This window comes from Anopheles stephensi, chromosome 3 (assembly GCF_013141755.1).
Source record: "Anopheles stephensi strain Indian chromosome 3, UCI_ANSTEP_V1.0, whole genome shotgun sequence".
Lineage (NCBI taxonomy): Eukaryota > Metazoa > Arthropoda > Insecta > Diptera > Culicidae > Anopheles > Anopheles stephensi.
This window is the reverse complement of record NC_050203.1, coordinates 59248772-59268849: the sequence shown is the minus strand read 5'-3', so window position 1 is coordinate 59268849 and position 20078 is coordinate 59248772. Positions and strand designations below refer to the sequence as shown.

The window sequence follows — 20078 nt, the reverse complement described above, 5'->3', positions numbered from 1 at the left end:
CAAGGTTTCAAGGATTCGAATGCTGTTATCGATAAGCTAATTTGGTCGTGTGAAATGAAAATAGCTTTTCCTCTTGCACAGATGCACATTGCACTGAATTGTGCAATGGGTGGGTTGTGTGTCAGGTTCGTTGTAGAATGGGTGTTTTGGCATTGGGAGAGCTCAAACGCTCTCTAATCGGTTTTGATAGTCACTCAAACCATACGGCTAACCGTTGGGTTTCATGATGCTGCTATCGAACCGTTACGTCTGCCAACGATTGATATGCTCTAGATGTCTATCAATAGCTGAACGCATACCAGGCAACACTTTGTTGCAATGCAGCCTGATGCAGAACAGATTTGCATTGATTTGGGCAGAGTAATTGAAAAATGCCGGTATTTACAAAATACCGTCCGAGTTATTATTGATGAGATGCGAAATCTTTTAAGCCCTGATCTGGCTTTCTAACTGCTTGAGTCTAGAAATTCTGAAATTGAGGTTGTAGCGTCAGAAATTGTCAGAAAACTCCAATTGTCTGTAGCACCTTCAACGTTGTGTACAATAGCTTTATGCCTGATTTTAATCGCTTGCCATTCCAAATTCTACGGAATTCATACGATAGAAGCAATTCAAAATCTTCATGTAAGCTGAGTATCTTAAAGATCACGATTGACCTCTTTAATAGAAATCCGCGGTTAAGAATTGATTTCAATTACTACATGTTGTAGTCTTGCTCCTTAATCTCTTACACCATAATATGGTCTTGGTCTGCCTTTTTATGGCCTCCTTAACTTGTTTACACCCTTAGCTGAGTATGTTTGGGGAGTCTGTCCGAACGGGATTCGTTATCCGATTCTGCAGGGCAAGTCCTAGTCTGTTCGAATCTTTCAACGATAAAATATTTCAAAAAGTTTTTAAGCGATTTTTTGAATTAAATTCTCTACAAAAGTCATATCTACTGAGAGAATCAAATCAAAAGAGATAATATTTAAAAATGACTCTATTTACATCAGCGCACCGTGCCAGTTCCGCTTACAGAAGCTTCACCAACACTGTGTCATCCTATGTCTCGCCAATCATGATGCTGATCATGACTCACCGTAAATGAAACATTTCCGAGCATCTCTGATAGCATGCTGCCACCACCCCAAATTCCTTGCTCCATTTACCTCTTCCCGCGCCACCCATCACACACCAAACAATCCCCTAAAGGGATCGAAAGAAGTGATTTCTTGTTTATATGCAAATATGTTTAATTTATCGCTCAAAACGCTGGCGCACGATCGCAATGTTGTGAAGTAAAGACAGTGGGCGATACAGAAGGCCGGAGGGTCCAGGTGAATCGCTCCCCCCGAAATAACCCACTATTGCCATACCGGCGGCGGGATGATCATGCAAATATAACTCCTCCGCTGGGTACTCCTCACTCCGGCTTCCCATCGCCGTTGTAATCACCAGCAAACGACTCGGGTCGCAGTAAAACGTCGCCGTCGTCGTCGTGATTGGATTGCCGTGAAAAATCGTCCTAGATCTCGACGGTCCCGATAAGCCAGACAGAGGGGGCGAGCTAAAGTTGCAGTTCGACCTCTGTACGCGAAAGTGCGCCAGTATCTTTACGGGCTCGGGTGCGTTTCCTAGTGTTCTTGTGTGCACCGTACGATATCTGGTATGTCTTTTGTGCGAGGAATTGTAGTTGTTTGCCGTTGTTTCCATTTCCATAAATCCGTACACTCGCCATGGACACAACCAGTTTCGTCTCTTTATCGCTTGGACGCATAAAAAGCGGAGCATACCATTGCTTGCCTCACCGACTGGTGCCAAACCATCGATGCCCCGAGTTTGATATCGAAAGGAAGCAAAGATTAAATTAAATCCCTCACCGCTGGCAAAAACTGGCAGAGCAACGAAGTAAAACTGCTGCTGCTGCTGCTGGAGCGTTCGTAACGAGCAACGAATCCTCTCTTGGTCCGATGCCCAACCGGAGTGCGATGCCATTGGTGGCGACATTTTGCGTACAATCGTCGCCATCGGAGACCGCCTACGCAGGGACAAACTGCAGCGTCATCAGCGGCACAGGGTGGTACTACTTAGCGGACTTGTACGCGCGTCGTTCTATAGCCCCCGTTGTGGTTGTTTCTCTGTAATTGCGCTTATGGGAAAACCTCGCGTCAAATCGTCGCGGGAGTGTAGGGGCAGGGGTTCGATGGTCGATAGTACCCCGGATACCGCCAGATGCATTGCACCATAGCTTTTCCACTTCCTCACAACGCGACTGCATCGCGAGTGGCAAACCGCCACTGGGACGGTGCGTCCGGCAAGATATCGGCGGGCAACCACGTTCCGGGCCGACTGTGTGAAAAGAGGTCGGCGTCAGCTTAAAAATGACTGAAGCGATAAAAACATATGAATTAGTGCCAATTAGAGTGCCAATAAATTGTGATAAACGCGTATAGAGTTCTTGGTGTGTATGTTTGGTTGGTTGGTTGGAACGGTTGTGGTTGCTAGTGTGGGCGCACTGAAAGCTGTGCTGGGGGTGGCTTTAGCCGGGCTGGCTGAGGGGAGTCGTTCTCTAGCGCAGATTATTAGGGAGCACGAAAGAGCACTAAAGTGCACCCTGCCGTTATGAAGTTACACTCGATTTAGAACTTCAGCTAAATTGAACCCAACTAAGGAGCTGCTTGCTTTGGGTAATGGAAGATGACACAGGAATAGCGAGAACGCCATCATCATGAAGCAACCAGGCGATGCAAGATAGACTGCATAGATGGGGAAGGTAAGCATGTTAAATCCTGATGCTGTTTCTGAGAGCAGTTTCAGAGTCCAGAATATTTAGAAATCTACGAGCCGCAGACTCGCTCGTAGAGGATTATCTGCTAGAGTATTGCAAACTGTATTCAATTAATGTCCCAATGTATGTCCAGGCGGGATTGATTCCTTGATAGGAAACTCAACTTATCTACAAATGTTCCTCCGAACGGTGTTTTAAATCTGTACATTGAAGTTAAATATGGACATCCATGATGATAATAAAAATATTTCATCAATATTCGCAACATACAGCATTGAGATATCCTTTACAAGTTTTTTGATATTAAAACAAGTTGTATTACACCCTCAATCACGACCCATAAACCACTTCGTGCGTTATTAAAACCTTGACCGTATATGAATCTGCATACGCAATTCATACGGTTATTCAACTGCGGATAATCCAAGTCACGGATATTCAGGCTAGTATTCAAGGCAATTTAAAGTCAAAAATCATTGAAAAAAAGATAAGAGACCATATCATACTTCCAAGATCATACTTGGAGGCAAAAATAAAAGGGAATGATATATTCGCTAGAAAATCTTCCAAAGATAATCATCCTAACATTGCGTACCACATTGATCCACATTCATGAAACTCAACGCCATGTGTGTTGGCAAAAGCTTAGCTCGTACAATAAATTGCCTGCAATTACCGTTCATCTTTAGCCGATTTTCCTTGCGCGATTGTCTTTTTTTCCCGCGCTACTTTTCCCAGCATCCACAACACCAAGCTGCAGCAAATCCGCCGCACGTCCCGACTTTCCCGCCCAGCGTTTTCATCGATTCATCGAACTTCCCGCACCGTACGGATCAAACAAAATGTGGGAGTCATCGGTCTAAAGCCCTCACATCTTCGCGTCCCATCCGCCAGATCCGGCTCCCAGAGCTAATCAAATAAACCGTCCCGGCGAGCAAACCGATCGGTAAATGGTTTACACACCGAATGTGTACAGGAAAAGTTATTCTTTCTCAAGAAGGAAGCAGCAAAAAAAAACGAGTTCACATTTCATATTCCGATGATGGATTCCTCGCCATCCCGAGACACTAACACACACACGGCATCCACATTGTGGGCGTTTAAAAGAGTTTATAAACCGCGGGGCAATCCTGGCCGAAGCCACATCATTTGACAGAGCTCATCCAACTCTTCTATAATCTTATTTCAGCCTAAGGAGGAGGATGGGAAGCTTCAGTCCGTTTTTCTTCGCAGCACCAGCCGAAACCGGAGAGAAACATGATAAATCGCCATTCGGTAACGCGTGTACCGTGGCCTATGTGGATCAAACCAGTGATTGATTGTTAATAGAAATCGTATTTCCACCACCTCAATCACGTTCTTTCCACTTCCCGTTCAGTGTAGGTTTTTTTCTTGACCAGATTTTGAATGGCGATTTGTGTGATACGAATTTTTTTTTGTGAGAAATTAACTCGACGTCCTGTGGAGGATGTAAGTGAGACGGGGCAAATAAAGCATAATTTCAAAATTGTGACCTCCCGCGCTCCAGCAATTGGAAAAACCGGCACGATCTGCATCATTAACGTGATGTTAGGGTCGGCGGATCCGAAACGTGGCAGTCGCGAGAGGATGGTTCTGTATGAAAAATTACACCTCTTACGATACGGTGCACTAGATCGTATGCGCCCTTTGGTGATCGTGTCGCGTAATGAAGGGAAGCGAAGATCGGAATATCTACTTAAGCAAAAACTCTGTCATATATCCCCAACGCCAAAGGAAAACGGTACGATTCGAAACGCGTTAAAGTAATTTATTTTTGACCACGCGACACTGGGACACGAGTCCTGACGTTGGTACGACGACTTGCACATAGCGCTTCTTAATAACTGGCTGGCCCCTGCGCTCGAATCTAGATCAAGACACCGGCACGTAAATCATACCACGCTCGCGTGAGGGAGGATCATCATCGTCGTCATCCCGTGCATCGTCAAGATTGTCGCAAAATGGATACCGTTTGGAAAGATCGATTTTAAAATAGCACCAAACGCCACCGCAGACCCGAAACGATCGATGGTCCCGCTAGAGCGCTCGTGACAAGTCATATTTATCTTTGATGAACGCATTTCGGAAGGAGGCAGATCGTACGGTTATGATCAAGGTGGGTTTTTAACAACTTTTTTTTTCATCCTCCCCCATCTGAAAACCCCTTGAGAGACTTGATCGCCCCGGACAACGTGACGGCCGATACGATAGTGAGAGAGCGCCTAATGAATCGAGAGCAATTAATTAAGGCCGGGCGGATCCACCACGGCGGAACTTAATCGGCAGATCGTTCGAAGTAGTTGAAAGTAGGCAAAAATCGTGCCACTTCTATCACAGTGTCTTCGAGTGCTCTTCACTGTTCAGGGTTATCACCCGATGGTGAGTAAGTTATTCTGCACGATATTTGGTGAGCCTTTACGCAACTCGCAAACCATCCAAACCCGCGCTCTTATCGCCATCTAGCGAAATTAACCGATCGCAAAGCTAATAACATTAAAAATTAAAACGTGACAAGTTCTCGCACCCTTTTTTCCTCTCGTCCAAGTCAACGCGTGTCAACAGCTTTACCAAGCGGAGGAGCAAAAAAACAACTCCGTGACAAGCAGCAAACGCTAAGAAAAGCATTAACTGGGGATGGAACGAAACAAAAAAGGGGTTCCAAGCGAACTTACAAGTACAGCCGCGATTGGATAGACATCAGAGTGGTACGCAAAAATTTGAATGTACAGCACACCTACTCCGAAAAGGTGAGTTAAGGGTCCATACCATTTTTTATGTCCCTATTGTTCCCTTTTAAAGATTCGAATCTGCCTCTTTACTCCCACACACAGAGCCCATTTGCTCGCTCTGTCTCTCGATCCCTCTCTGTCGCTCGCTCTGATAACACAAAACCACCCGCCATTTGGAGGGGGGTCGGCAACGGTTTGGATGTAATTTTAATTAAATTTGATGACCGAACGCATAGCGAAACCCTTTTTTTTCTCGCCTCTTTCGGTACAGTTTTGTACCGGCGTCAGCCGCCATCATTACCCGGCGAATAGGGGCAACCTATTTTGCCTCGATGCGGTCGCCGGCGTTGACTAGCTTTCGGTCGAATTTCGAAACGGTGCTCGAAACGAGAAACCGGGCAAAGGAAGGACCAGCAAACTGAAACGGTTTCACCATCATCTCGTCGGCTCTGACGGGTGAACTCCAAAATTTAGCCGTTTTCCGTGCTTGTGCCCTTCTTTAATGTGTGTGTGTGCGTGTGTTTCACTCACACTACTCGATTTTCCAGCAAGGGTTTCTTTTTCTTCACCTCACCTTTGCTTACGTTGGATCGCGTCCGTGAGGTAGTTTCTTGGTGGTTTTTTATGCTTGGTCATGTTCCGGGCAGCTGATGATGATAGCCGAGGATACTACCATATCTCGGGGACGTTCGATCGAGACAGACCGTAAATAATGTTACCGAGAGACCGACTCTCGATCGGGACAAGATATTGTGAGGTAATGCCGTCCGTGCACAGTTTATTATATTCAAATCGAGCCCCAATCACCAACATCTGGCACCTGCGGAAAAGGTGTTAAATGTGTGCGTGTGAAGGTAGGATGATCCGAGGGATGAACGTGCCCCGTTAAGCGATAATGAAAATCGATCAAAATAGCTTTCCATGGAACGAAAGTTTCCTTCAAGGTGATACTTTTTAATTGATAAAAGCATTCAATATATATCGTCGACAGCCATCTGCCAGAAAACTAGCAGCGCCACTACAGCAACACACGAAGGTCATCTTTTGACATCCCAAATCGTCGTTAAAACAGAAACAAATTGTAAGCTAATGTGAATTGCAACAAAACAAAAAAGAATCCAGTTAATTTGTCTGATCGAACAACGAGAGTAGTTAAAAGTAAACCTGACGTGATTGGATAGGCTTTTAAAATCGATCTGTTGGCCCTAGCATGTAGCCGACCAGGGGTAAGACACACACACACACCTCCATTATCAAGCCGGGTGCTTCCTAGTGTACCAGGAACAACGGGACAGTTGGCGAAGTGAGTGAATTTTCAATTAATATGCAAATCGACGAGACTCTCGGGCATTCCCGGTTCCTTTTCCCGGGTCACGGAGGGTTTAGGCTCAATCCTATAGCAATGACCGGCCATTGCTTTCTGATGGTGGCGCTATTGTATCTGACGGCAGAGAGTGCATGCTAGGATTGAAATTAGATGTAGAGAGGCGCGCCGTTTCATAGAGAATAAGGTACGTAAATAATGAGTACCTGTGAGGTTGATTGATACAGGGAAAAGATATCAATTGAACAAAAGGGCAAACAAATACAAACAAATAGAATAACATTGATATTTATGTTTGAAAATTTTCTTAGATATGTATTTGTATCCTTTTGTGAGATCATGATAACATCTAGCCCATTCTCTATTTTGAAGATCCAAATTATTTTTGAGAGGATATCGACAGAATCAACCAAATCGCACGCTTCATAGCGATACAAAACGTCGTGTCCCATAGTCCTCGGTTCCTATCCAAGGGTAACCGGCGTCCCTTTAATGCTGTCAGTAAGATGACAGTTGTCTAGCTCACAAGCTATTGGAGAGGAAATAATAAACATTGCAAAAAATAGAATTGAACCTCGATAAAAACCGTTTCCAGTCGATTGGAGACATCTCGGTGAAGGAGAACTCGTTTTTCGATGCGGATCGAATCCGTAAACACGAACGAGATCCGTCCTCCTTACCAGCGCCATTTTTTCGTTGTTGTTGCTTTGCAACACCGGGAGATCGAGGGGATTCTATCCGTTGACCACCCACTCTCACCCTTAAAGGAACATCAAAACATTGAATTATGATTAATGATGTGCCATTTTTTGTTTTCCTCACACTCACGATGCTGCAGCTCGGTTTCGCTCCACCGGTGGTACCGCCGGTCCGATGATTGTGTCTTTATTGATTTGGAAAATATTCCGTGGAATGTCACACCCACTCCCCACGATGATTACGCTCCCAGATGGTCTGCGCTAGCAAAATGCGAAATGTAACACGAAATGAACGATGGATCTAGCGGACGGATTTGTGGTGCACGGGCGGCCATACTTAACGCGGAACACGTAGATCCCTCCGGCTGAGTAGGAGAGCTTACTGCTGTTTTTGAAATTTGTTGTTGTTGCTGCATGTTTTTTTTGGCTGCGGATGAAGCCTTACAGCGTTTATGTCATCCACAATTTAAACCATTCATCTTCCATGGTGATAGCAGCAGCAATGGCTGGGTCTCCGAAAATTGAGAACATTTTTTGATAAATGTTCCGATCGATGGAAAGCGAGGTGATGTTGAAATGTTTAGCTTAATTGTTTCTCAATACGTGTTACATGTTTTACGTGGGGAGAAATAGATAGATTTCAAATTTGATATTAGAAAATCGCTATTGAATTATTTCTTGAAAGGCTAAATGCTAGTAATATTGATGTCGGGGTTGTGAAACTACTCCCACTCAATATCCTCAGCAATATCCTCTTCTCCGCTCCTTATAATTGCATTGGAAGATTGATAAAACAAAATATGATTTCTTTGTGTCACAGCAAACTTCCATCTGCTAAACGCTTTCCGCTCACGGTCCACCAAACGATGCTGAAGAAATATGGCGTCCCCGTAAAGCGATGGTAAACATTTGCACAATAAATTCACCGTATGTGCATGCATCGTTTGCAATGCAAAGTGCATTCACCAAGCACTCATACGTGTGTGCCTTGAGCAGGAATACTGCAGTGTAGAAGATGCGGAGAAAATGGGAAAATAACGATTCCATAGTTTTCTGCGGTTTCCAGTGCTGCAACACATTCTAGAACCAAGGCCTCCACTGCAACTCCTAGGAGTTAAACCGTCTCGTCCAAGGCCCAACCAGGACGCAGCGTAAAGCCGAACATTGAACCAAGCCACATATCTCGCATAAACACACGTCAATGTTGCTCAATATTTGAAGAAGTGTCGCCCATCATACCTTCCCACCACGGCGGGAGTCTTTTACGGAGGCTTGATATGGGATGTGTTTTATGATAGTCCAGGCCGACACAGCTCGGTCGCTGAAGATCACAACTATCTTTCGCCCGAATGAAACCTCCTTAAGAAAGGTGCAAGAAACAAATCATCGCACCCGAAAGAGACAAAGAAACTTGCGCTGCAACGCGCCTCAGAGCAACCGACGACCGATGTGCATCTAGCAGGGTTGAAAGTCAGCTAGCCGCTAAAAACGCGGACAGAAAATTGAATGTTGCACAGACCGATGGGTCCGTTTCACTCGGCGCGTCAAGAAATGCCGGGACAAGGAAAGATGGATGAAAGTATGATATTCAAATGACGCATATTTACATGTTGTTTGTATTTATACATCACGCCTTACGTTTCGTTCTCTTGCGCCACGTTCGCCTAGCTCCAGACCAATGCAGCGAACGGGGCAGAGGGTATGCACTATCTTCTGGGTTCGACCTCCGGGGTCCATCATCCGCTTGCTCGCCTACAGCCACAGCAATCATAGTTATTTATTTATTTATTTACGTTCTAACGTTCATTGCGCCCGGCCAACATTTTGCCAGCGTGCCCAACCGTTGTAAAGCATGTGCGAATGTTTCGCAACACGTTCTTTGTTTGAGATTTGCCGAGTTTGATAATGCAATTTGCGCTTGGCGCCGGACAAAATATTCATCGAAACTCGGCACACACACACAGAAAGGTTTCTAAAGTCTCCATGACAGTGGTGCAGCTCAGTGCAACGAGGAAGTATCGCACATACAAAGCAATACGAATGTATACAGCTTAAGGTATTGATTTATGGTAAATAAACAATATCTTGTAGGAATCAACGGCTTGATACTGGTATTGCGCTACCCCTGCGCTCGAATCCTATCGATGCTTGCAACACAAGATAGGGAACGAATTTTATCACATCGCGTAACGCAGGACCAATTTGGGACACCTGCAGTGTAACATCACATCATCAATCAATCAAAGGACATCGATCGATCGATGTAAAAATAAACACACACACACACCATTCGAAGGAGGTCAGAGCTTGGCATCTTGATTCACGTCGATCTAGCAATATACATCTTCACGAAATTAGGGCACCGTAAGTTGCTGGCATTATCAAAATGGTCACCCTCTGCCACAGCCTTTGCCCTCTTCTCGCTATTGTACCACTAACACTCATGAGCTGCTTTCGACAATGTCCTAGATCCTTAGCATAATGTTGAACCATTTGGAACACGCGAACGCAATTTACTTCTGATTGAGTTTAGTCGATAATCGGCAGTCTGATAGGCTGCTGCCAAGAAGGCGGCTCACCAGAGGGTCAATAGAACGTTGTTGCAGAGGGCTCTGTTTCGGAAAGGAAGACGCCATCAATTGCTAACACTTCTATGATAAATAATGGCAAATTGGCTAGAACTGACAACAGTGTGGTGATTTGCTCTAGTCATTGACGGTATGCCAATGGGTATGGGAGGTACCGTACGATAAAAAGACGCAGTCCTTCCAAGAACTCTGAAGTAAAACATCAAACCAAAGAAACCCTTCAAATTTCTAGCAATCGGGGGTATCGGTAACTAAACAAAAGCTTTTTGAAGAAACGTTTGCTGCAGAGCGTGTGTTTACTTCATTTTGTTTACTTTGAAACGAATCTTTTAACACAAGAGTTGTAAGAGCGGCTTGTAGGAGATTGTTATTGTTCTACAGCAAGTATCTGAGATTTGGAATCTCCTTTTATCTCTCTCTCGCTCTCGTAATTCTATTGATAATTGCGTAATGTACTTACCTCATCACTTCCTTCGAGCGCTGCTGTGTAGCTGAGGTAGTTCTGCAGCGATTTCTGCGTCCTGTGGGCCACCCGGCGGAACCGATGACAGGATTCGAGTTGATCACGACAGGAACTACACACAACCGTTGGCAAACCATCCTCTGGTGCGATCTAGAAGTAAGGGAAAGAAGGAAACGAAAAAAGAAACAACAATTAGTACACGTACGAAACACGGCAGAAAGAAGGAAGAGACGGAATGAAACTGTCTTCTGACAGGCAGCATGTTCCGGCCAACCGGCGTACGAAGGGGTTCAAGACATATGGTCCATTAAATTACACCCATCAAAGCGACCATGGCACTATGAAGATGTTGCTGCTGCAATGTACTTAATCACGGCACATTCCAGCAATACCATAGCTTCAGTAACGAGACATGACAAGCTCACGATGCTCACCGGTCTTCGGTGCAGCACGAGCAGACGGTGGAAGCTGCAGCGTAAAACGTACGCCGGGAGAGCTGGTTTAGAGAAACAGGTTTTTCCTGATCAGTCAAAGTTTGTTCTTTCAATCGTCGGGCAGCGGGGTCGGATTCTGAGGGTAAGAAGGGTTCGGCAAGATGGAATATGGGGGTATTTGTCAGACGGAAGGTGTTGAAAATCGTTTAAAATCTTGAAGAACTGTTCCGAGTGTTGAGTGAGGCGTTAAGCTCACCGGACATGTTGAAATCGTAATGCGGCAAGAAAAATGCATCTCGTCTGCAGAGCTTAAGGGATGTCAAGCAATTTTGGAGAGAAAATCTCAAAAACGACCAAATCTCTCCTTCACCGGAAAGAGAATCCGTCCGTGTGGATATTTGTTTGTGATTGCGTCGCCCATCCCAACTCCAAACCGGGGGGAATCAGGTTCGCCCACAAACTTGGAAGACCAGAGAAACACCGAAAACGCGAGATAAACTGCTCCAACGGCGTACAAATTGAATAATGGCAATAATTTTAATCGAGTTAATCAGAAAATGAAACAAAATCACCCCGAAACCCAGGCACGCTTCTGCACTTCGTTCGCTTCCGTGGGCATTGCGTGAAATTGTGGAAAATCGTACGAATCCACAGCAGCAAACGCAAACCGTTCCCATCGTACCGGTCCATTCGCTTCCCTAACCTCCTTCTTTGCTTGCTTTGCTTTTTGGCGTGCTGGTGGGCAAACCAGCGAGCCAGCCAGCCAGCAGAAAAAAAGTGAGAGTGTGAAGAAAAATCGGACAAAACTGCACAATTACGCTAGCGAGCGCGGCTCGGGGGTTGTGATGGAATGTTTTCGTCGATCACCCACCACCAGCTCCACTGCTCGGCTGCTAATGCTGATGGATCGATGGATATGCTTCCATATCGATCGCAGCTGATTGGTAATTGCATAATGCGCTTGCTGATTCAATAGGAGATTAAGAGCACCGTGAAATTATTGCCTCGACGTGAGATGTGAGATTGTTGCATGTTGCTGTTGGACGCGCTCGCACTGAGGTGTGGGGGCATCTCCCGGAACAACCTTTTTACCAATGTTTAAGTGTACGAGACAGCTGTCAGATGCACGATTCGGCTTGATATGGTTTAATGAATCAACACATCGGATACTCTGAAGCAAAATCAAAAAGGCAATACTAAAATCAAATATATTGCCTATTCTTCTACGAGTTTGAAACTCTTCAACCCACATCTAGAAAGAGTCACAGAATCCACCGGGAGATCGAGCAATAAAAATCGCTCCCTCTGATTGATTGCATATCCGCACGGAAAAGGTCAGCTTCGAAAACAATTTCATTGTCATAAAAAGTCGTAAACCCTCGTGCTTCGTTTCGTTCAACAAACGTCCACTACGGCGACATCCCTCAACTCCCTAGTGGCCGCAAGGAAAATGATTTGTCCGTGAGTCATTTCCCTTTCTCGCTATATCGGACAAAACCCGTACAATGCATATAGCGCTGCCATCGGTACGCTGCATCGACATTAAAGTTCTCAGGTCAATCTATAATCTGCGTCTACCGACAGCTTTACCGCAGCAGTATCACAAACCTCCCATCTCAGACGACGGTAAGGAGGTCACTCATCTTGAAATGGCCATTTTTATGGCGGTGACCCACGAAGTGCAGAGATCTCGAAAAACTTTCAATTTTGCTTTGTTCAGCTCTGAAGCAATGCTGAAAGCTGGAATACATTGCAAGCTATACGATTCTAAATCATTCCTCACTGTTCTTTTCTCCATATAATATTGATATGAGTAAGTTTGAATCCGCAAACGGTTTCATAAATAATAAAGCTCCCTTCCGGAGTGTATTAAACAAACAAAATCGACAAAGCATTCGAAAAGCGACAGAAAAGCCCTCGAATGGATAATATTCAAACTCAATCTTATACCACGGACCAGGAAAGGAACGGAAAGTGAAGAAATTATTATTCATCTCAACTTTCTTTCCCCGAATGGGTGCGGACTTAGCGGACACAGCTCAAGGAGAACAGCATCAGCGAAGCAATAAAACCGATATAGATAAAGGGAAATCAATTTGAAATGGCAAAAGATTGAATGTCAGGCCGGTAAAATCGCGCGAGACCAAACCCATGCAAAAGGGGCATGCACCGGCGTCCTATCGGAGCGCCCGGATCGTAGTGGGTTGTGTGACCCAGTGCAGACGACAGACGCAACCGCAACCGCGTGTTGTTCGATTTCTACTGCTGCGCCTTCCTCACAAAACGCAAGCCGCGTTACAAACGAGCGAACAGGGAAAGGAAGGATCATAAATCTTCCATCGATTAATTGATAACTGTGGAGAGGTGCAATAATAGCAAGCCGATGCAGCCGTACTTGTTGGCTGTGGCGCTACAGTTAAGCCGGCTCAACTGCGAAAAGCAGGGTAGAAGTTATTGCGGTGAGATCATACACACTTAGCTTGAAACAATTTTCTTTTCCGATATTGTTTTAGCCAGAGAAAAAGTGAGTTCCGATTTTCGAAAATGACTCATTTTATGTGTCAGAAAAGAGCAAGGTTTTCCATCCAGAGAATGGAAACATTGTATGAGAAACGTGAAACGGTATGTCCGTATACTCTGGAAAGCTCTTAGTTTTTTCCTCGCGAACAAATCGTCCAGTCGTGTACATGCATCTCCCCAAAGATCAGCATCAAAACTGACACAGAGAGATTGAATCGTGCTATGACAGATGAGTATGAAAAACGTAAATCATCATTCCGGCGGATGTTGTAGAAGCGATAAATGACTAGTATAGGCAGGCAGATACGACCAGCAAAAACCAGAGTGCACTGAAAAAACTTTTGTTCGTGATCTGCAAACGAATGTCGCTAATTGACAGCAAACTCGGAGTGGAAATCATGTTCACTCCCACGGGAAGGATTCGTGACGGTGCAGATCAGACTTTCTTCACAATGCAATTGTTTTTCCCATATCTGTACATCCCGGGAAAAATATTGGAGTTTCATTCACCTATCGTTCATGCATCCTATCGTAATTCTATAGATATTGACCACGATTATAGAGAAAACATGAATTATACAGCATACACTGCCCACAGAATTGCAATTGATTTTAGGGTTCCGATGACGCACTAAACATTAAAATTAATTTCCCCACATTATTATTCAGAACGGAAGCGGTAGAATTCTTTGCCCGCAAAAGGGCTAACCACGATGCACCAACAAAATGCAACCCATTGATGTACAATAATTTAATGATTGGCAACACATAATTGAACGCCACAGCGTGTTGGAGGCATCAATCAGAGTAATGCACAAACAACATCCTCCGCCATAGCCACCGTAACCCACTATCAATCGTTTCCGAATGATTTGACCCAAATTATTCAAAACCTCTCCGTCGCTAGGCTCCGCGTCTCCCCGGTCTATTTCCAGCTAGCTCCCATATTCCACAAACATGGATTGTGAGTGCCCTGCCTAAGCGCTCGCTTGTACAACTGTGTCCAATCATTTTCCACACCATTTCCCCGGGCTGGGCCACATTGAATTTCGCTATAGGGTATACCGCAGCACACCGGAAGGATACGACTGCTCCTCCATTTCCGGGAATGTGGCTCGTGTGTGTGAGCCAGTGTCTGCTCACAAGTCCAGTGGGTAGTTGTGGTCCGAGGCACGTAGATTAAGAGGAAGAAATATCCTCCCTTACCTTGAACTCTTCCCCACAGCTGGGGAGCAACACTCATCCGAACTAGTACGATTGTCGGCTTTCCGATACCCTAATGGATCTTCGCCATTCTTCATCGAGCTATGGGGAGTTAAAACTGAAGGCAGGACCGGTAGTAGTAGCCTCCGTTCGCTTGTACGAATTTCATCAAACCAGTCATTCCAAATTTCAAACAAACTCTAACTAACTAGCCCAACCCATCGTCCGGACCGGAACTGGCAGCATAGAAACTACAACATGCATGCTCTATTTTGATATTTCTGCCACTGCTCGCTCAGACACACACACACAGACAGTCTGTTGTTGTTTTTGTTGTTGTTTGCTTTCGTTAAATTTATCAAACAGAACACAGGGAGAGCGATAGAGAAAGAGCGAGAGCGATAGACCCTCCACCTAATCGTACCACACAACGTTTGACCCATCAATCTTTCTCCTTCGAGACATTTGTTTCCTTTGCTAGGGTTTGTTGTTCAGGCGGCCCCAAAACATCTCACCCAATAGAGCGGGTGAGTGGGTTTCCGGCTGACCATGCGGCTCCAGACAGCCACGCGATTCAAATCCCGTGCCTCGGTTTCGTTTAGAGCTCGGGATAGACGTTCAACCCTCCGACACCGATGATCGTACACGATCAAACTTCCGACGAAAAAATAAACTTCTCCTGGATACCTCGAACCGGACCGGAAAATGGGGGACCCACGCTAAATGGATACACGATATTAAAAGATTTCGAATAAAGCATACAGACGCAGCTCTCCGAAAAAGCGTCATCAGTGGAAGTAAAACATTGACGATGGTTCGAAAAAAGGGGTATGGAGCTACCAGTGTACAATCTCGCGCGTGTCTTCAGGAAGTTGTCGCTCGGCTTCGGAGGAAATCAATAAACATCTTGCTGGCGGAGTTTTTAAGGTAGCGAAAAGGAGGAAACTAAACCTCTGGTGCCTCACCGAACAGCAAAACCGTGCTCTCACTCACGCAACAACAACAATCCATAAGTCATCCGTATTCAAATGGGGAAAATGGAGGAGTTGGTAAGCATTTGGAGACGGACGAAAACTTCCCAGCTTCCTGTCCTCTATCTTGGTGCGTGTGGTGTGCAGTTTTCTCGTTGGATAGATCCGCTGCTTATAATAACTGGCCCTGCTTCCTCTCATTTGAATGGCAAATATGAGTTGGCCCTTTTTTTGCACCAACGACTCCACCATTATGACCTGCTGCTGCTCACTAAATACGCTCGCTACCGCAAAAGTTGGAAAGGAAATGCCCAGTTTGTGGTTCCTTTCCTCTGTATACCAGCGGCAAAGGTGGCAAAGAGTCTGGAAACTGGATGAGTCTGGGGGAGGGGGGGGGATTCGATAAAAACAAGCATTTCCAAATTGATATATTTATGTTACACGGGTGTGCCTTAACGGTGGAGCTCATATCCCCAACTTCCGCACCATTTTCGAGGGAATTGTCGTTCGTGCAGACACGCTAACGCTATCTATCTACGTTTATCGAAGCAACGCCAGGGGAGCTATCTATCAATGAAGTACAGCGTTTATACAGGCATTAAGTCGGCGAGTTCTCGTACAGCCAACTCTACAAACGATGGTAGGCTAATGGACAGTCTTCACGCCCTTCCCAAGCAACCTTACTTCTAGCGCCCTTTAGCTACCCCCAGCTGCCACATAATATCCACACCGTGAGCATATTAAAGCGTGAGAAAGTATCAACTCTTTCGCTTCGATCGATTCGAAGCCTTCGGCCAGGGCTGGATGATCTAGATATTGTCGGAGACGGATCAGCACGATCGCGAGTGGGTGGTAGTAGACCGGGGATGACGACGGGGGGGGAGGCCAACGAAAAAAAAACCCACTTCAACGATTACGTGTCGATACGGTGAATACGGTTTTCGGTACGACAGTACGGCCTTAGTGGGGGCCCCTTCTTTCTTAACACTATCTCTCCCATCTGTCCCTTTATGTAGCGCAACGGTGGGCGCTTGTTAGAAGCGGGGAACGTAAAGAGCAGAAGAAAAAAAATCTCAAATTCACACACTTAACAACCCAGCGGTAACTGCGGCAGTGTGCACCGATCAAACGCTAGAAAGAAACTCCGACGCGCACGAGATCGTCTTGGGCGGGTTCGTGACAAACGGCCACGCACGAGCATCGTCGATGCGAAAGATCGTTCCAATTTTTTACCCTTTTTTTTCCTCCGACGTTTACTTTTCCACAACCCAGCTACACTGGCCGAAGCTAGTGATTTAGCAATTTAAAATTAATTAATAGATTTCTCATCGTAAATTATGAAAATTAATTAAGGCTCTGCACTGGCACTCGGCGCGCCACGTTTGTCCACGAGATGTCGATCGGATTGTGGCTTGTGCTCTCGCAAGCAATTATGATCACCTTATTTTACCTAACGCAGCAAACCACTTGGTGCAAAAGGGCGCCTTGCAACGGGCGGAATTACAGCTCAACCGCGTATCAGCTCCGGCTTCGCCCGGCAGAAGGCTACGCCATCGAGAGTACAACCGAAAGGATTCAGAATAATTTACGAGAACACTTAGCTCGTCAGTCAAGGGGAGATACAAGATGAGGGGAGGGGGCGCGTGTGGGACGATGCAAAGATAAATATTGACATACTGTTAAACGGAGCATGCATTGGGTATCGATTAGCATTTCGATTGATTTATCAGTCGTTAATGTCGTTCGGTGTGGTTCGATTTAAATAATTAATAATGCATCAGATTCTCCGGCCCATTTGATTCATGTTGGGAATGTCGGGGGTTTAACGATCTTCTCTGCATGCATATCTTTGCATGCACTTCTTACTTCAGTAGCAAACGCACCGCTCAACGGCAACTCAACCTGGGAACTCAACACAGAGAGAGGACATCCTGCGCCACACCTTCAACCGTTTCTTTTTTTCGTACCCAATCATTAAGATAATAAATTATAAATTAATAATCGCACGTCGCCAAATTACATGGCTCCCTGGGACGAAAGTTGCGATGGGGAGTGCAACGGGTGCGTCATGTGCAGTTGCACCACTTAGCCGACGGTTTCATGCAACCGCGCAACATGGAACGGATGAATCATGAAGCGAGCGAAGCAACGGAACGAAAGATGCCGTACGGGTGATATGGGAACAACAACAACGTTGTTGCGAAAAGCGCCAGTGCACTTTTCGTCTGGTCTTCGTCGCACTGATGCACCAAGCATCAACGTTTCGTACCGCGGTGGACACATCCAGTAACTGCAGAACCGGGAGTGGCGAACGGGTAATAAATGGGGTTTAAATTATGTTTACTTAGCCTCCATTTTCAGGGTTTGCGTTGGGAAAACTGAGGCACAGCAACAGAATATTGGGGATATTATGATGACTTCTGTTAGAAAACTGACAGTTTTAACCGACTTCTGTCAATTAATCCAGCATTAAAATTTTTATCGAGTTGCTTCCCTCAAACGTCAAATCGCATACAAAAAAAAAAAGCTGACTGATGTCATCATCAAACCCCAACAATGACTTCAGTTCTCTTTCACCAATTTATCCCGTAAATAATGAGTCGAAATCCAAATTATATTTAAATGTATTCCATTTAAACAAACGACTTCGACACCTCGCCGTGAACGATTGGAGCCTGGGCCCGCTCATATTAAGCTCACCTTTCACTCCCAATTAACACATCATTTTTGCATACCAAACCTCCTTGTGCACCCGAACCGCGGCGCCCTGGAGCATCGTCCCAGACATTATGATCGTCGGAGACACATCGGACGAACACACGCGAACACACCCCCTGCAGCAGCGGCAGCATAATGATGCGATCATCATCGTACCTCGGACGTATGCTGTGCGCGACGCGCGTAACATGGATGGCACAGTAGCAGCGTAACGAAATGACCCTACATCGATGTTGTCGCCTTTTTTTGTTGTCGCTTTGTTTCCTTCCCACATCCTGTACGATGGTGGCGAGGCTGTGGTTGTTTCTTTACTATTCACACTCCATCGCTTTTCTCCACCCCACGGCTCTGTTGTTGCCGTAAGGCTCACCTCAAGTGGACCCATAATTGGGATGGCTTCCGAAGCATCCAAAATCAATCGATATGCTTATGCTGCACGGGATGAGAAAGAAGTCTACCAAAACAAAAAAAACCGGACACTCAAACGGAAGAGCCCGCTAGAGTGTTTCGGGGTGGTCAACGTACAACGAGCCAAAAGGGATGGTGGTCAACGTAGAAAACCAGTTTTAAAAATTATACCAAAAAAGACGCGCCGGAGAACAAAAACAAACTATCTCCGCTTATTCCTTTATCACAGCTAAACGCACGGAGGCAAACAGTGCGTCCAGCGAGGAAACGATCAATGGACGGTGGTGAAGGAACAAAAACACGAAGCCACGCATAGAAAATTTACATTTTAACATCGCTTCTGTGCGGTGGCTCTCTCGAGCATGAATGAAAATCATCCTCCGTGTGCGCGTCTTGTGCTGTTTTTTTTTCTTCTGCTCTCTGTTACTACAGAGATTCGTGGTGCTGATGGAGGAGGTTGTCATCAGCAACAAGACCCATTTATGCGCTGAGTAATGGCGATTAAATACATCGCTGCTAGCCGGTTCCTTCAAGGGGACAACCCTATATCTCATCTAAAGACACAAACACCTCTCCGTGAACGTTGTGAACACCTTACCAATTAACGGGAAATAAAATGTTCCAAAATAGCTGGATTTATTTGGTAGAGAGAACAACCTACCCACCAACCTGGTAGAGAGCAAAAAGTTGTAAAATTTGTTCTCAAATAATTTAACGGCCCGCTGAAAGAGGTAGCTCGATACTGTAAGGAGACATACCTTAACGGATGGGATTATTTTATGCATGGCTCGTACATTTCGCCCTCGTTCTCGATAATCTCTTCACCTTGCGGCTTGATGGTGGCAGGTCAAGCAATAAATTTACCAAGGTTTCGACCAAAAAGCAACGGTTGAATCCCAGGCAGCGAATCGTTTAACCCGATTATTAGAGTACCCGGGCCCGTGCTTCAGTGCGTTGATAATACTTATTGAAAAAAAGGTACCCATTGTAAATCTTCAAACTTCTCTCACAGTTGTCAGCGGTTTGAGGCGTCCTCTTTCGCTTTGATTCATGCCAACTGTTGGAAGGGAATAAGTAAACAGCTTAAATTGGACGGCTAAAAACTGCTGAAGCGACAAAAGCCCTTCATTGTGAATCCGATTTCGATTCCGGCCCAACCTCTGACAGCTACCGTTCCCAAAATTTCGTCGAGCAAAAATATATGTAAAACCAAGCAAGCAACAAAAAACAA

At 45.4% G+C, this 20078-nt stretch overlaps 1 protein-coding gene across 19 annotated transcripts in view; it reads right to left on the bottom strand.

Annotated features, from left to right (window-relative positions):
* LOC118509274 (probable serine/threonine-protein kinase DDB_G0282963) overlaps positions 1–20078 on the bottom strand; it is a 227729-nt gene that overhangs the window by 71846 nt on the left and 135805 nt on the right. For all 19 annotated transcript variants that reach the window (XM_036049634.1, XM_036049630.1, XM_036049642.1 and 16 more), the window contains one exon: positions 10591–10743. In XM_036049634.1, the coding sequence (XP_035905527.1) occupies positions 10591–10743 (153 nt within the window). The remainder of the gene's footprint in view (positions 1–10590; positions 10744–20078) is intronic.